This window comes from Callorhinchus milii, unplaced genomic scaffold, assembly GCF_018977255.1.
Source record: "Callorhinchus milii isolate IMCB2004 unplaced genomic scaffold, IMCB_Cmil_1.0 Scaffold4, whole genome shotgun sequence".
Taxonomy (NCBI): Eukaryota; Metazoa; Chordata; class Chondrichthyes; order Chimaeriformes; family Callorhinchidae; genus Callorhinchus; species Callorhinchus milii.
Window position 1 is genome coordinate 25,568,604 of NW_024704745.1, and position 15,109 is coordinate 25,583,712.

A 15,109-nucleotide genomic window follows, 5' to 3' on the forward strand; every position below is an offset into this window, starting at 1 on the left:
CTACCCCCTCCTCACTCCCTCCCTTCTCTCCCCTCACCCTGACCATTTCCCCCCTGCTCGGGTCCCGACCGAACTGTCCAGCGCCTTGGGACATCCTCCCAACGTGAAAGGCGCTCTATAAATGCAATCTTGTTATTGTTGTTGTTGTTGTTATCTAGTGATTCCTGCTGGAATTATATGTGTGAGTAATGAGGAAAGAATAAAACCTGGGCTCAACTATGATCCCCTTCCCCCTGCCCTTCCACATTGCCCCACTGCCTCCTCGCCCTCACTGAAAAGGCTCATGTATAAATCATCGCTGGGCTGAGTTATCAGAAAGCTATTGCTGCTACAGAAGCTTTACCCAACATGGTTCTTTCGTTCAGGAGAGGCACAGGGAAGGGACATGAATTGGCGGAGTAAACATTCTCAGTGCTTGCCAAATACAGCAGGTGCTGAACTACACGAGTGATATTGAGGAAATGTCTGTGGCTTATTCAGGACATCCTCATGGTAATATGTATCCATGACTATTCCATGGTTCTGCATAAACACCACGAGGGGAGGCGTGGGGGGGTTGGGGAGAGGGGTGGTGGGAGAAAGGGAGAGAAGAGGGGCCTCACTAATACAATTGTAGGAATCCTAGTAAGTGGCAGAGCAGAGTAAAGCATTTGGCCACAAAGCCAATTGCAGAGCTCGAACTTCTTTCTGAGCATAAACTGGAATTCAAACCTGCTACCCTCTATTTTGTATGGCTGAGACATACACACTGAAGTACCATCGCCCACTCACACACTAAGTGATCTACTTCAATACTGCTTTTAAAAAGGCACATACACACAACTTTACGTAAGACTGAGATCCGTCGCTTGCTTTCTCTTATATGTAAACGGCAACCATGCTGCATCGTCTCCACTGGCTCCCCATCCTTCAGAGGATCAAGTTCAAAATCCTCATCCTTACCTTCAAGGCTCGCCATGGCCTTGCCCCTTCCTACCTCTCTGACCTGCTAACCCCTTATCAATCTGTCCGCTCCCTCCGCTCAGCAGACTCCGGCCTGCTCCGTGTCCCCTGCCCGGCCCACCCCACCATCGGCGGTTGGGCCTTCAGCCCCTCTGCCCCCACCCTCTGAAACTCCATCCCACATTCCCTTTGCCTCGCTCCATCTCTTGCCTCCTTCAAGGCACACTTCAAGACCCTCCTCTTCAACCGGGCCTTAGGCCACCCTCCTACCGTCCAAGATACCCCCCACCCCCTATTGTTCAGCGTCTTGGGACTTCCTTGTCCTCCCGACGTGAAAGACGCTTTACAAATGTAATTTTGTATTGTATTGTAGTACTAAACACTACTTTAGGCATACAAATAAGTACAAATACATATCATGATTTCTGCATGTCAAACAAATATGTTTTATCATATTAATTTGTGTCTCAACATAAATACATATCAAAACACACTTTCAATCAGCTCTAGAATGACATACATACAGCTGGAGAACAGCCCTGTTGAAAATTAATGTAAAGTGGAGCAGAAAAGCAGGAATGCAATCCAAAGGCAATTAATCTAATGGATATAATCAGTATTGTTCTGCAGTATATGTGGTGCACAAGATGCTCACTTTGCAGAAACATTATTCTGGACACAATTCCCAGCAATTGCTATTATTTTAATAAGTATGCACAATTCAGCCTATGTGTCATAGATCTCTGTGGAACATCTCAGCTAAAAGGGAGGGTAATAAGGCAAGGACCATGGTTATGTGGGCAGGAGCCATGGTAGATAAACAAAGGGTACACATTTAGCATTGTAAATGAGCTTTTTTATGATGTCCTCCCCATGTGAAAGGTGCTCTAAAAATGTAAATTGTATTTTATTACCAAAGGGAGTAATAATAAATCACAGCAGTTCGGGAAAGATTTTTGTGAGTTCTGTCTTTTCATATATGACAGAGTTAAACCAGAAATGTGCTCAAATGATTCACGATTTGTTTAGAAGCTAAGGAAATAGGATTTTTAGGTATGAACCCATTACAATAGGAAGGCTCACTTCATGATGCATGCTGATTCTGAGCTTGGCCCAAAACACAGGATAATAAAGCTTCACTCTGTAACTGCACATGTAGGAAGCAGATTTGAGTTGGTAAAAAATATACGAGTCAATGGGCAGGCAGGGAGTTACACAATTTCAGCAACTTTGTCAAAACCATCAGTGGAGCTCCTTGAATTCCAACAACAATAACTTGCATTTATATAGCGCCCCTAATGCAGGGTAGTGTCCCGGAGTGTTTGATAGTGGCGGAGCACGACGCAAGCCGGGTTGGAGATGACTGAAGGCATGGTCGAAGAGGAAGGTCTTCAGGTGCAACCTGAAGATGGGAAAGGAGGGAGCAAGATGGAGGGATAGAGGAAGGGCCAGTTGATCGGATGCGAGAGGTAAAGAGATTCTGCTGTTTAATAAAGTCACTGACATTGGCAGTGCTTATTTATTGGGGAGAAATCCAATTGCTGACACACATCATCAAGGCCACCAAAATAATAGAATGAGGTATGAAGTGTTTGAAGTTGACTGGAGGGAAGAATTGGCAAACAAAGATGTTGAGCAAAAATGTGGAGCCCTGTAGCTTAGTGGTGAGAGCACTCGCTTTGCAAGCGAGAGACCTGAGTTCAATTCCAGGCAGAGGGCGAAACCTTGGGCAAGTTTCCTTACTCCACACACCTAATAATAATCCCTCCAAAAACCAAAAACAATAATAAATTGGTCATTTTCAATCTACGACTGTTTGTGGGACACTGCTGTGCGCAATTGGCTGCCATGTTCGCCCACAAATATACGGTCAATTCACTACAGTATATTTTGTGAAGCGCTTTGAGACGTCTAGAAGACGTGAAAAGCGCTATATCAAATGCAAGGATTATTATTATTATTAAATTAAAATGGAAGATTTTTAAGTACAATGGAAAAGGTTCAGGAGAATATGAACAAAGCTTCGTCTAAGGAAAAAAGCATTTGAAAAGTCTAGAATAGATAACAGAGAGGAAAAGAGGAGTGAATATAGTAAACTTAGGAAAGAGGTTAAAAAGATTATTAGGAAGGCAAAGAGTAACTTTCAGGAGAACATAGTAAAAATTATAAAATTAAACAATAAAATAATGGTGAATATAGGGATAAGATCATGAAGGGGAGAAAGGGATAAGCTCACAGCAGATAATAAGGAAATTACAGAAATATTAAAGGAATATTAAATATTAAATGAAAATATTAAATGAATAATTTGCCTCAGACAATGAGATACAGAGATCCATGCAGAAACAGAGCGAGCAGAAAGAGAGGGAGACGCACACTCACAGACGTACAGAAATGTTTGAGAGACAGCTACTGCTGGAGGAGGGTTGAAAGGAAGGCTCACACAATATAATGGCATTATAATTCTTAAAGGAAGAACATTTTGTTTAATGCTGTACATTGCACAAAAATGACTTAATACCACAATGTTTTTATATTCACAGTGAGATCAGCCCCAATCAGTTTCTCTGCTGTAATCTCCATTTTAGTGAGCTTGGTGTGAGCTGAAAATCTTTTTTTTGCACGATTACAGTCAGAAGAGTCTAACAGTCACAGTGAATAAAACATTCAAGGCTGCTAGAGACTTAATGACCCTTTAAATAAACTGTATATCTGCTCATAGATTTAGATTGTATTGTTCTGTGGAGGGACCATAAACAGCAAAAGAAACACATGGATTGGGGATTAAAAAGTCCTTTGATTTGTATTTAGCAAAGAACAAGCTAAAACAAATTATTGAATAAAATGGAGATGAACCAAAATGCATTTTTTTTAAAAAAAAGGAATGGATCAACACACTATTTTTGATGATGGATTCTATTACCTGTAGAAAAAAACTTCTACCTAAGGTTTTCTACATACCATTCATTCTACCTTTGATCCCCCTAATAAACAGCATCATATAATACTTTTAAAAGTTGAATTGTGATTGTTAGATACCACAGACCATTGCCTGTTCTTGTGTTAATTTGAATTGATGGAAATATTGCAAAGTCTGCACATTATATTCGTGAGTTTATCTGCAGCAGCAAACAACAGCATGGGCGAAATGTAGGAATGAGTCATTCTCTCCGAGTGCTATGTTTACCATTCCAATTTATCTAATGGTATACCCATGTCATTCTGCTTCGCTGACCCACTGATAGCAATGAACTCACCACAAGTGGGTATGGATCACTGTTTTATAATCACTGACCTGCCAGCCCTGTAATTTACATTGCTGTAGGATGTGGCGACATTTCTCTTCTGCAGAAAACTTCTTCCGATCCCCTAGAGTTGTATCGATCAGACACTTGTATCTGTGCAGAAAACAGGACAAAATAAATGTAATGCTTTGTTGTGTGGCTTGGATGATGGCTTAACAACATTATATAGTTTAGATGTTATCTGTATGACTATCTTGGGAATCATGCACAATACGTGTTAAGAGTGAGAAGCATTTTGTGGAACGGGTGTCTTGTAGTTCTTCTCTGTGAGTGAGTAAAAGCAGTGTTTAATTCCTGGGTTATAGGATATAAGAATCAGCCTATGTCAACTGATGATTGCATGTTGTGATCCATTTGAAGTTTTCACAAAATCATGACATGAAGGATAAGTCAATTTAGCAGCAACTTTGTTGTAGTATTTTGAAATTATAATTCTATTGACTTATTGATTTCAACATTTTAAAATTTGTTTTCAGTGTGGAAAATAATGAATATTTAATTGTTATCATCCAAGTGTTATGCAATTTGGGATGATTTTCAACTTGTTTGGAAAAGAAAATTTCCACCAATACCATAATGATATCATCATCATAATAATAAAAAAANCCTTACATTTGATATAGACTTTTCATGTCAGGAGATGTGAAAGGCCTATATCAAACTTCTTCACAGAATATAATGCAAAGAGGAGTGACTGCGTACAGCAGTCAATTTACGCACAACAATGTCCCACAAACAACCAAGAATGAATGATCAATTTTATTTGGGTAATTGTTGGCCAGGACACAAGGAGAAACTTCCTCCTCTAAACGTAACAGAAGGGCATGTTTCGCCCACAAAATATACATTCATTTCACTTTACAGTGTAAAGCGCTTTGAGACATCTCGAATGTGTGATAAGCTGCTGTACAGTATTGAGGACTAAGACTACCTAATTACAGAGATCTCCAGTGCATTATAAGTTACCAAGGGTGAAGTAAAAGAAACACAGGTATCATTTATACGGACAGAGACACTCAGTCAGACAGACAGACACACAGACACACAGACAGACACACACATACAAAGAGAAGCACGTTAAATGGTTTGGCTTTAAGCCTTGCTTGCAAATGTTTGCCAGACTCTATAAATGTGGCATATAGCAATGTGCAAATGTATTTGCACTTACTTAGGTACAAATACTTTTATTGCAATACCAATTGTAATCATTTTGAATTATTTCTCAATTGTTTTGTCATCTCTTCATATGAAATATATATTCATAAATACATGTTTTATATGTACCAAAAATGGTTGATTTTGGTGTGAAAATAACTTATCAGTTTGAGAAATAATTGAAAGATGAAGGATGAGGAATTTAGTAACAGCAAAAATATGTGTGAAACTACAGCAGTTATCTGAACGTTCATTCATATTTGCTAACCAGTAAAATTGAAAAGTCCACTGCATATTGCTAGTGTTAACCTTTGGCGCTTTGAGATGCTACCTTGTGTGAAGGATGTTATTATAATTGCAAATTATTGTTGTTTGGCCTCACTAGCAAAAAAAAGATGAGATAACTACACATGGTTTATAAAAATCTGTTGTGAAGGGACAGCATTCAATTTGAATCTTACTATTCACAGTTTGACAAAGAACAGATATGCACAGCTGGCATAGACCCCTTTAAACATAAGAGAAATGTGTTTTCCTTTCATTAAAGGAATGAGCAATCAGACAACATTAATGGACTTATATATACAGAACTGTGGATTAGATAAAGTACTGGACAATCCTATCTGTGGTCCTTTTGTTCAGTTCAGCTGCTTATCTCCAATTCAATAAGGAATTCATTGTTTCTAAAACTCTGTGCACGAAACAACTTTCTTTTGTAAAACTGTAATAGAGATTGGACACATGAATAGTACAGGTAATACTGTTTATATTATGCTTTCCTACTCGTTATTAACTCAATTTGTCATGGAGGTTTGGTAGACTGGCTTATATTCCTTACAGCAAAGGAGAATAAAGGGTAATTTGATTGTGATAATTAAAATAATGAAAGAATTGACAGGTTAGATGGTGAATGCCTCTTCCCCCTGTAGAATGATCCATTGTAAGCCTTAAAAACAGACCAAAGATATTTAGAAGTCACTGAGAACACTCAGCAGGTCAAGCAGCATCTATGGAGAAAGGAAAGTGAGTCAACGTTCAGGTCCACAACCCTTCATCAGAACTGAAGTCAGTTCTGACGAAGAGTTGTGGACCTGAAATGTTGATTCACTTTCCTTTCTCCATAGATGCTGCCTGACCTGCTGAGTGTTCCCAGCAACTCCTGTTTTTGATTTCAGATTTCCAGCATCTGCAGTATTTTGCGTTTTGTTCCAGATATTTAGAATTGAAATCAGGAAGTGTTTCTTCACACAGAGCTGTGACATTATGGAACATTCTCCCTTGAAAGCTGCAGAGGCGGAATCAATACAGATGTTTAAAAGAGGGGCAGAAAGATACTTGGGTAGTAGAGGTAGTAAGTTGTATGACAAAAAGGTAAAGCATTGGGATTAAAACAACTGCCAAGATTGTAATAAACCAGTGGAACAGGCTTAATGAGTTGAATGGCCTCCTTCAGTAATTGTTTTATTCCTACTTCTGCAGAGGTGGACTTGGCAATTTTAATTTTGAGAAGCTAAAGAGAAGCTATGAGAAAGTTAATTTTTATTTTGCAATGGTTATTACACAGAAGAACAGCTTACTCATGTCACACAATTTATTAAAATGGGAACATTATTGTCTGTTACATGGTGCATTGGCCGAATCAAGTTCCACTATTAGATAAATAAACATTAGAAACATGGGGCCCACAATTCATTGGATTATAACTCCTTTCCTCCATAGGTACAATCTTATTCATAGTGGAATAAGATCTGTGATCTGAGCAAACAAATGCTGTTAAAAGATTTTGCTGTCATTGATGAAGCACCTTCAATCAAGTCAGTTTAACATTTAGAAAGTACTTTAATAAACCGATTAGGCCATAACATAAGTGCAACAATGTTATGCTGCGATATGGGTCAAAGTCACAACTTCAGAAGTGGTGATGGACTCAGTGGGTAGTGATATCGGTATTTTTTCAAAGAGAAAGTTGGTGTCCAAATTACGGAAGTTGGAAGAAGGCAATTATACATCGGATAAAATAACGATTGAAACAGCATGTATCAGAAAGGTACAAGCAATATGCCTGCAAGGTAAATTTAGAAAGGAATGTGATTATTCATTCATTATTTCATCCACAAATTACATGTCAATCCACTTTATATATACTTTACATATATATTTGATATAACATTTGGGAAGTATATATACTTTACAGTATACCCTGTGACATGCTTGAGATGTCTCTATGGTATGATAAAGTACTATATCAATTGTAAGGAATATTATTGTTATTATTATTAATAATATTGTTACTACTAATAATAATAAACAAAGTAATAATAATAAAATAAACCTTACATTTGATATAGAGCCTTTGACGTCTCAGCGACATTCAAATTGCTTCACAGGACTTTACTGTGAAGTGTAGTCACTGAGGATTTGTAAGCAAAAAATGGTTTTGACATGTGTCTTGAAGGAGGAAGTGAGCAAGATGGAGGGACTCCAAGATGGAGTTTCAGAGAGCAGGGATAGAATGGCTAAAATGGATACGACAGGGGACATGAAGATGACCAGGGTTCACTGAGCGAAGGGAGAGTCTGAATTGGTAAGGTTAGTGAAGGTCGTAATCGCCGTGATGGTGGTGTGGCTCTCATCTCCCGGTTCCCTCTAGGCCTTTCCCCTTACTCCCCGGAACCTTCTCCTCCTTTGAACGCCTTACCCTCTACCACCCCTCCAGGCTCTCCCTCAAAATCCTCCTTGTCTACCGTCCCCCCAAGCCTTCCTCCACCTTCCTCTCAGACATCTCCATCCTCCTATCTTCCCTCTCCCTCTGCTCTGAACGCTTCCTAATCCTAGGCGACTTCAACCTCTACTTCACCCCCTCCTGCTCTACCTCTGCCGACTTCTCCCTCCCTCCTCTCTTCCCTTAACCTCTCCCTCCTCATCCGCTCCCACACCCATGTCCGTGACCACCCCCTTGACCTGGTGATCACCCGGGGCCTCACCGTCTCACACATCACCATCATCGATAAAGCCATCTTGGACCACCACTTCATCTCCATCAACACCTCCGTAACCCTTCCACTTTCTCAACCCTCCACTATCACATATTGTCTGTGAAAACAATTTCCTCCTTCTCCACTGCCCTCGAGTCATCTGAAATCCTACACCTCTGGCCCTCCCTGACCGATCTCCCCTCCTCACTCTCTTTTCTCCACAACTCCCTCTCCTCCATTCTGGACTCCCTTGCCCCACTCACCTCCCGGACTGCCTCATACTCCCGTTAATCTCCCTGGTACACCAGCCATCTCCGTTCCCTTAAGGCACAAGTGCGAGCTGCCGAACGCGCCTGGACCAATTTCAAACTAACGGTCCATCGGCTGATCTGGCTTCACCATACCAAGATCTACCGCTGTGCTCTTGCCTCCGCCAAATCCTCCTTCTACTCCAAGGCTATCTTGGAGGCAAAGGACAACCCCCGGCTTCTCTTTTCCATCACAAACCATCTCCTCCGTCCACCTTGCCACGCCTAGCCCATCCTCTCCTCAAACTCCAACTGTGAGGAGATGCTGAATTTCCTCATAACCAAAAATGAGGGGATATGTTCAGCCTCCTCTGCCCCATCCACAGCCACCCCCACATCACCTCTCCCTCATGACTCAGCCCCCACCCATCCCCCCTTATACTGTTTCGATCCTATCTCTCCTTCCTCCCTCTCCGCGATTGTTCGCAAACTCAACCCACTACCTGCTCCCTTGATCCCACCCCCACCTCTCCCCTCATCATTCTTCCCCACATCCAAGCCATGACCCGCTCTGCCTTCCCTCACCTCCGTAACATCACCCGACTCCGCCACTACCTCACCCCTCAGGCCGCTGAAACTCTTGTTCATGCCTTCATCACCTCCAGGCTCGACTATGCAAACGCCCTGCTTGTCAGCCTTCCCAAGTCCTCCCTCCACAGGCTGCAGATAATCCAGAACTCTGCAGCCCATGTCCTCTCCTGCACCAAACTCTGTGAGCCCATCCTCCCCATTCTCGCCCGACTCCATTGGCTCCCTATCCTTCAGAGGATCCAGTTCAAGAGTCCTGTAGCTCAGTGGTTAGAGCACTCGCTTTGCAAGTGAGAGACCTGGTTAGAGCACTCGCTTTGCAAGTGAGAGACCTGAGTTCAATTCCCTGCAGGGCGAAACCTTGGGCAAGTTTCCTTACTCCACACGCCTAATAATAATCCCTCCAAAAACAAAAAACAATAATAAATTGGTCATTTTCAATCTACGACTGTTTGTGGGACATTGCTGTGTGCAATTGGCTGCTTCGTTTGCCCACAAATATACAGTCAATTCACTTTACAGTATATTCTGTGAAGCACTTTGGGACGTCTAGAAGACGTGAAAAGCGCTATATCAAATGCAAGGATTATTATTATTATTAAGATCCTGGTCCTCACCTACAAAGTCCTCAATGGTCTCGCCCCACCCTATCTCTGTGACCTTCTAAACCCCTAACAACCCGCCTGCTCCCTCTGCTCAGCCGGCTCTGGCCTGCTCCACGTCCCCCGACTCACCCGCCCCACCATTGGTGGGAGAACCTTCAGCCACTCTGCCCCCAATCTCTGGAACTCCATCCCCCAGTCACTCCGCCTCGCCCCCTCCTTAGCCTCCTTCAAGTCCCGCCTCAAGACCCTCCTCTTCGACCATGCTATCAGCCAACCCACGTCCCCTCCCCTCCCTTCTCCACCCTGACCCCAGCTTGGGTCTGAAATGCTGTATATTGTCCAGCGCCTTGGGACGTCCTCCCGACTTGAAAGGCGCTATACAAATGTAATCTTGTTGTTGTTGTTGTCGTAGGGAGGGATGAGAATGTGGAAGGATTTCACATGAGATCCTAACAAATTACCTCTCACTACAACAACAACAAGATTGCATTTATAGAGCCCCTTTCACGTCGGGTGGACGTCCCAAAGTGCTGGACAGTTGGGTCGGGACCCGAGCAGGGTGGAGACGGTCAAGGTGAGGGGAGGGAAGGGAGGGAGCAAGGCAAAGGCACTGGGGGATGGAGTTCCAGAGCCTCGGGGCTGAGAGACTGAAAGCCCGGCCACTGATGGTAGGGCGGTTAGGGCGGGGGATGTGGAGCAGACCGGAGCCAGAGGAACGGAGGGTACGGGCAGGTACGTTGGGGGATAGTAGGTCGGAGAGGTAGGAGGGTGCAAGGCCGTGAATGGCCTTGTAGGTGAGGATGAGGATCTTGAATTCGATCCTCTTCGGGATGGGAGCCAGTGGAGGCGAGCGAGGGTGGGAGTGATGTGGTCGCGTAGCCTGGTGCGGGACAGTGCATGAGCTGCAGAGTTCTGAATGACCTGCAGCTTGCGGAGGGAGGTGCCGGGAAGGCCGGCGAGGAGAGAGTTCCCATAGTCCAGCCTTGAGGTGATAAAGGCGTGGACCAGTGTTTCAGCAGCGTGAGGGGTGAGGGAGTGCCGTAGTCTGGCGATGTTCTGGAGGTGGTGGAAGGCAGTGCCAGCTGTGGCGCGGATGTGGGGAAGAAAAGACAGCTCAGGGTCGAACAGAACACCGAGGTTCCTGACCGGCTTTGAGAGGTGGAGAGTGCAGCTTTGGATGCTGATGCTGTACAGAAAGTGGGTAACGTTTGTGGTCAATGTGATATATTGTTCCGTTGAATGGGCTAGGAACAGAACCAGTCCTGATAGTCTCAATCGTGAAATCTGAGAAGCCAGATCTGTGGTGTTGGATTGCCAGCTACACCATTAGGAAATTTGGTATTATAGGTGTTGTATCAAAAGTAAGAAATATTACCATTGTTATCATTATTACTATATAAAAAATTCTTGGTAATTTATGTGAATTGGAATCTAACATGGTGAGAGTAAACCATGGCAAATTGGAAAAGTGACATGAAAAATGGATACATAATGAATGCTGAAGGTGGTAAAGGGGAAAGACTTTGGTGTACTTATTAACCATCCAATGGAAATATCCAGTTAACATGAAGTTGTTAGTAACAAGGGAAGCAGGTTTCCATTTATCAGGGTTGACAGTGTCTACGGGTATTGATGTGGGCAGGTTGTGCATAACATTTAATTTCTTCTACTCTTTTAGTCAGATGGAAGCTTCGCAATCGGTAGCTTTCCATGCTCATGGAAAACAACTGGAGGCTGTGTAAACAGAAGCTCTTGAGTTGCCCAGGAAACTCTGTTGAGCCGATCAAATCCTGTGGCTGATTTAAGATTTTCTATAAGTTATTAATAGCTGACTACTTAAGAGGTAAATAGGGGAAACCTAGAACAGTTCTGGTCAATTGGTGCATCTACTAGACCTAGATTTGAATTTCTGATTGCATGTTTTTGTCCCTTGATTCCTAGATGAGAGGCAATAAAATCATGCTACATACCAGGATAAATGTGAACAAAATCAACAACATAGAAATATTGGCATTCTAACACATCAGTAGATTCTAACACACCTTTCTATGGTACGCCACTCCCTGCTTACGCTTACGCCCTGCTTTCTATGGTAAGCCACTCTCAGCCACTATGCCCTGAGGCTCTGGAATTCCCTTCCTCACTCCCTTCGCCTCACTCCCTCTCTTCCTATTTTCAGGTCTCTGCTGAAGACCTTTCTTTTCAACTGTGCCTTTGGTCACCTTCCTCCCCCTCCCCCTGGCTCGGCCGCGGGATCCGTTGCTGTGAAGCGCTCTGAGACGCCGCCTGGTGTGAAGGGCGCTATATAAATCCAAGTTCTTGTTGTTGTTGTTGCTTAAACTTAATTCCTAATATAATGGACCTGGAGTTGTAGAACTGGCATAGTGTCACGCACCTTGTGATGTCCTCCTGACTTGAATGGCTTTACATAAATATATATATATGTTTGTATTGGTCACAAGATCTCTCTCCATCCAGAGTAATTGAGCTTGGACATCCTTGTTCTTGGGATTGTATTCCAGAAGAAAAAACAAGGGCAATGTGTTTTGCTCAGTTTGGACTAGACTGCACACTTTTCAAAGATCTGTAATTTTTGAAAAAAGGATTTGGAATACTGATCATGGGAGGAATTCAAGGCATTGGAGTCTCACATATGCTGAGTGTGAACATAGTTTTATTTGCAATAATGGTGCTTTGTATTATAAACACAGCAAAAAATATATACAAATTGGACTGAATTCAATGCAAATTTTAACATGGAAATAGATGTAAACAAGTAGAGAATGTACTTTGATGAGTCACTGTTGATTCCCCTATGGACGCTAGCAATGATGCAGAAAGAGCAACTTGTTCATTTTTAAGCAATGGAATGACTGTAGCCACTTCTCTAATAAAGATTGCATTTCAGACATGTCGTTCTTAATCATCAGCCCAAATAATCAAAATTCCTACAGAAACTAAAATATTATAATCCAAGAGTACCTAGTAACCTCTAACAAACCAGGACTATGTCCATTAGCTATATTTGATTGAACCCACTGAATCAGCTTAGCCTCCAGGGACTTTTCCATTATGACCAGTATGTAGCTGCGTGTTGAGCTTATGAATTAGTAAGACTGATTTGTACATGCTTCTGTACACACATTTATACATTTATAACATGATTCACTGCAAAACTATGCTTTACTGTGTGGGCGTACCTATTCTAAAAGAACAGATGCACCCATTTTTACATCCTAAAATAAAGGCACAATGCTTCTCATGGATATGTACCACTGCAACAGGTTTCCTCTGGACCTCGGCAGTCCCTTTCCTTCGCCCAAACCCACACACAATCTTTGCTGGGTGAGTGCCTTTTTGAAGAGATAAACTGCTTCTTTAGGCATATTGAAGTTGTGTAGCTTAGTGGTTAGAGCGTTTGCCTCTCAAGTGACAGGACCCGGGTTCGATTCCCAGGCAAGACAAAACTTTGGGAAAGTTTCCTTACTCTATATTCCTCTGTTTACCTAGCAGTAAGTAGGAACCCGGTTTATCGATTGGCTGATCGCTTTTCCGGGGATAAAAATCTCTTAAAATTCTCTCTCCAGCACTCTTGATGCCTCACCTCCTGAACTGCCTCCTATTCACAAACCTCAACCTGGTACACCAGCCACCTCCGTTCCCTCAAGGGTCAGGTGCAGGGCACCGAACGCACCTGGCTCAAATCTGACCTAACGGTCCACTGGCTTATCTGCCTGGACCACATCAAAACATACTGCTCTGCCCTCGCCTCCGCCAAATCATCCTACACCAAGATAATCTTGGAGGTGAAGAACAACCCCAGGCTCCTCTGTCCAGCTTCCTATGCCTCGCCCATTCTCTCCTCAAGCTTTGACTGTGAAGCGATGCTGGATTTCTTCTGAGTCCAAAATCGAGGGGATCCGTTAAGCTGCCTCCACCCTCTCAACTGCCACTCCCTCCCCATCTCCTTCCCACACTCCGGCCCCTACCCATCCCTCTCTACACATTTTCGAACCTGTCTCTCCCTCCTCTCTCATCACCACCATATGCAGCATGAAAGACACCACCTGCTCCTTCAACCCCATTCCCTACCCCTCTCCTTATCTCCCAGCTCCATCTTCTCGCCCCTCTACTCTCCGACACCATCAATCGTTCCCTTTCATCTGGCACCATTCCCATCCATCTAAAGACAGCTAGAATCAACCCCATCCTGAAAAAAACTTCCCTGGATCCATCCCTGCCTTCTAACTACCGGCTCATCTCCTATTCACTTTACTTTTGAAAGTCCTTGCTTCCTAGATTCGCTCATTCCTCTCCTATCACTCCATTCACAAGCCCCTCCACAGCACGGAAACTGCTCTGGTTAAGGTGACAAATGACATTTTGTCCACCTGTGACCAGGGCTCCCTTTGCGTCCTCGACCTCTCTGCTGCCTTTGATACCGTGCACCACTCCATCCTACTCCACAGCCTCTCCTCTCACCTCAACCTTCAAGGTTCTGTTCTTGAATGGTTCAGGTCTTATCTCTCAGACCGTCTCCAATTTGTCTCAGCCAATGTTTTCTCTTCCAGCCCCCGCACAGTCTCGTGTGGTGTTCCTCAAGGCTCTGTCCTCGGTCCCCTTCTCTTCAATCTCTACATGCTCCCCCTTGGTGACATCATCCGCAGGCATGGGTTCAACTTCCACATGTATGTGGATGACACCCAACTCTATCTCTCTGCGTCTACCTTCGATTCCAGGACAACTGATGTCCTGACAGACTGTCTGTCAGACATCAAGTCCTGGATGAAAGCAAACTTTCTACAGCTGAATGTTAGCAAGACATTCCCTCACCTCCTGAACATTGCCCGACTCTGCCACTGCCTCACCCCTCAGGCCGCCAAAACCCTCATCCACGCAATTCGTCACCTCAAGGCTCGATTACGGAAACTCCCTCCTTGTCGGTCTCCCCAACTCTTCCCTCCACAAGCTGCATATCATCCAGAACTCTGCAGCTCGTGTCCTCTCCTGTACCAGGCTCCATAACCCCATTACTCCAACCCTTGCCCGGCTCCACTGGCTCTCCATCCTTCAGAGGATAGAATCCAAAATCCACTTCCTCACTTTCAAAGCCCTCCACACCCTTGCCCCCTCCTACCTCTCTGACGTGCTGACCCCCTATCAACCTGCCCGCTCCCTCCACTCAGTAGGCTCTGGCCTGCTCCAGGGCTCCCACTCTATCATCGGCGGTCAGGCTTTCAGCCTCTCTGGTCCCACTCTTTGGAACTCCATCCAACAATCCCTTGGCCTTG

The 15,109-nt window shown here is 43.7% G+C and overlaps 1 protein-coding gene across 1 annotated transcript in view; it reads right to left on the reverse strand.

Annotated features, from left to right (window-relative positions):
* The window catches only part of myo16 (myosin XVI), a 247,081-nt gene that overhangs the window by 44,360 nt on the left and 187,612 nt on the right, over positions 1–15,109 (reverse strand). The window contains exon 28 of the mRNA XM_042334636.1: positions 4,238–4,340. Coding sequence (XP_042190570.1) covers positions 4,238–4,340 — 103 coding nt within the window. The remainder of the gene's footprint in view (positions 1–4,237; positions 4,341–15,109) is intronic.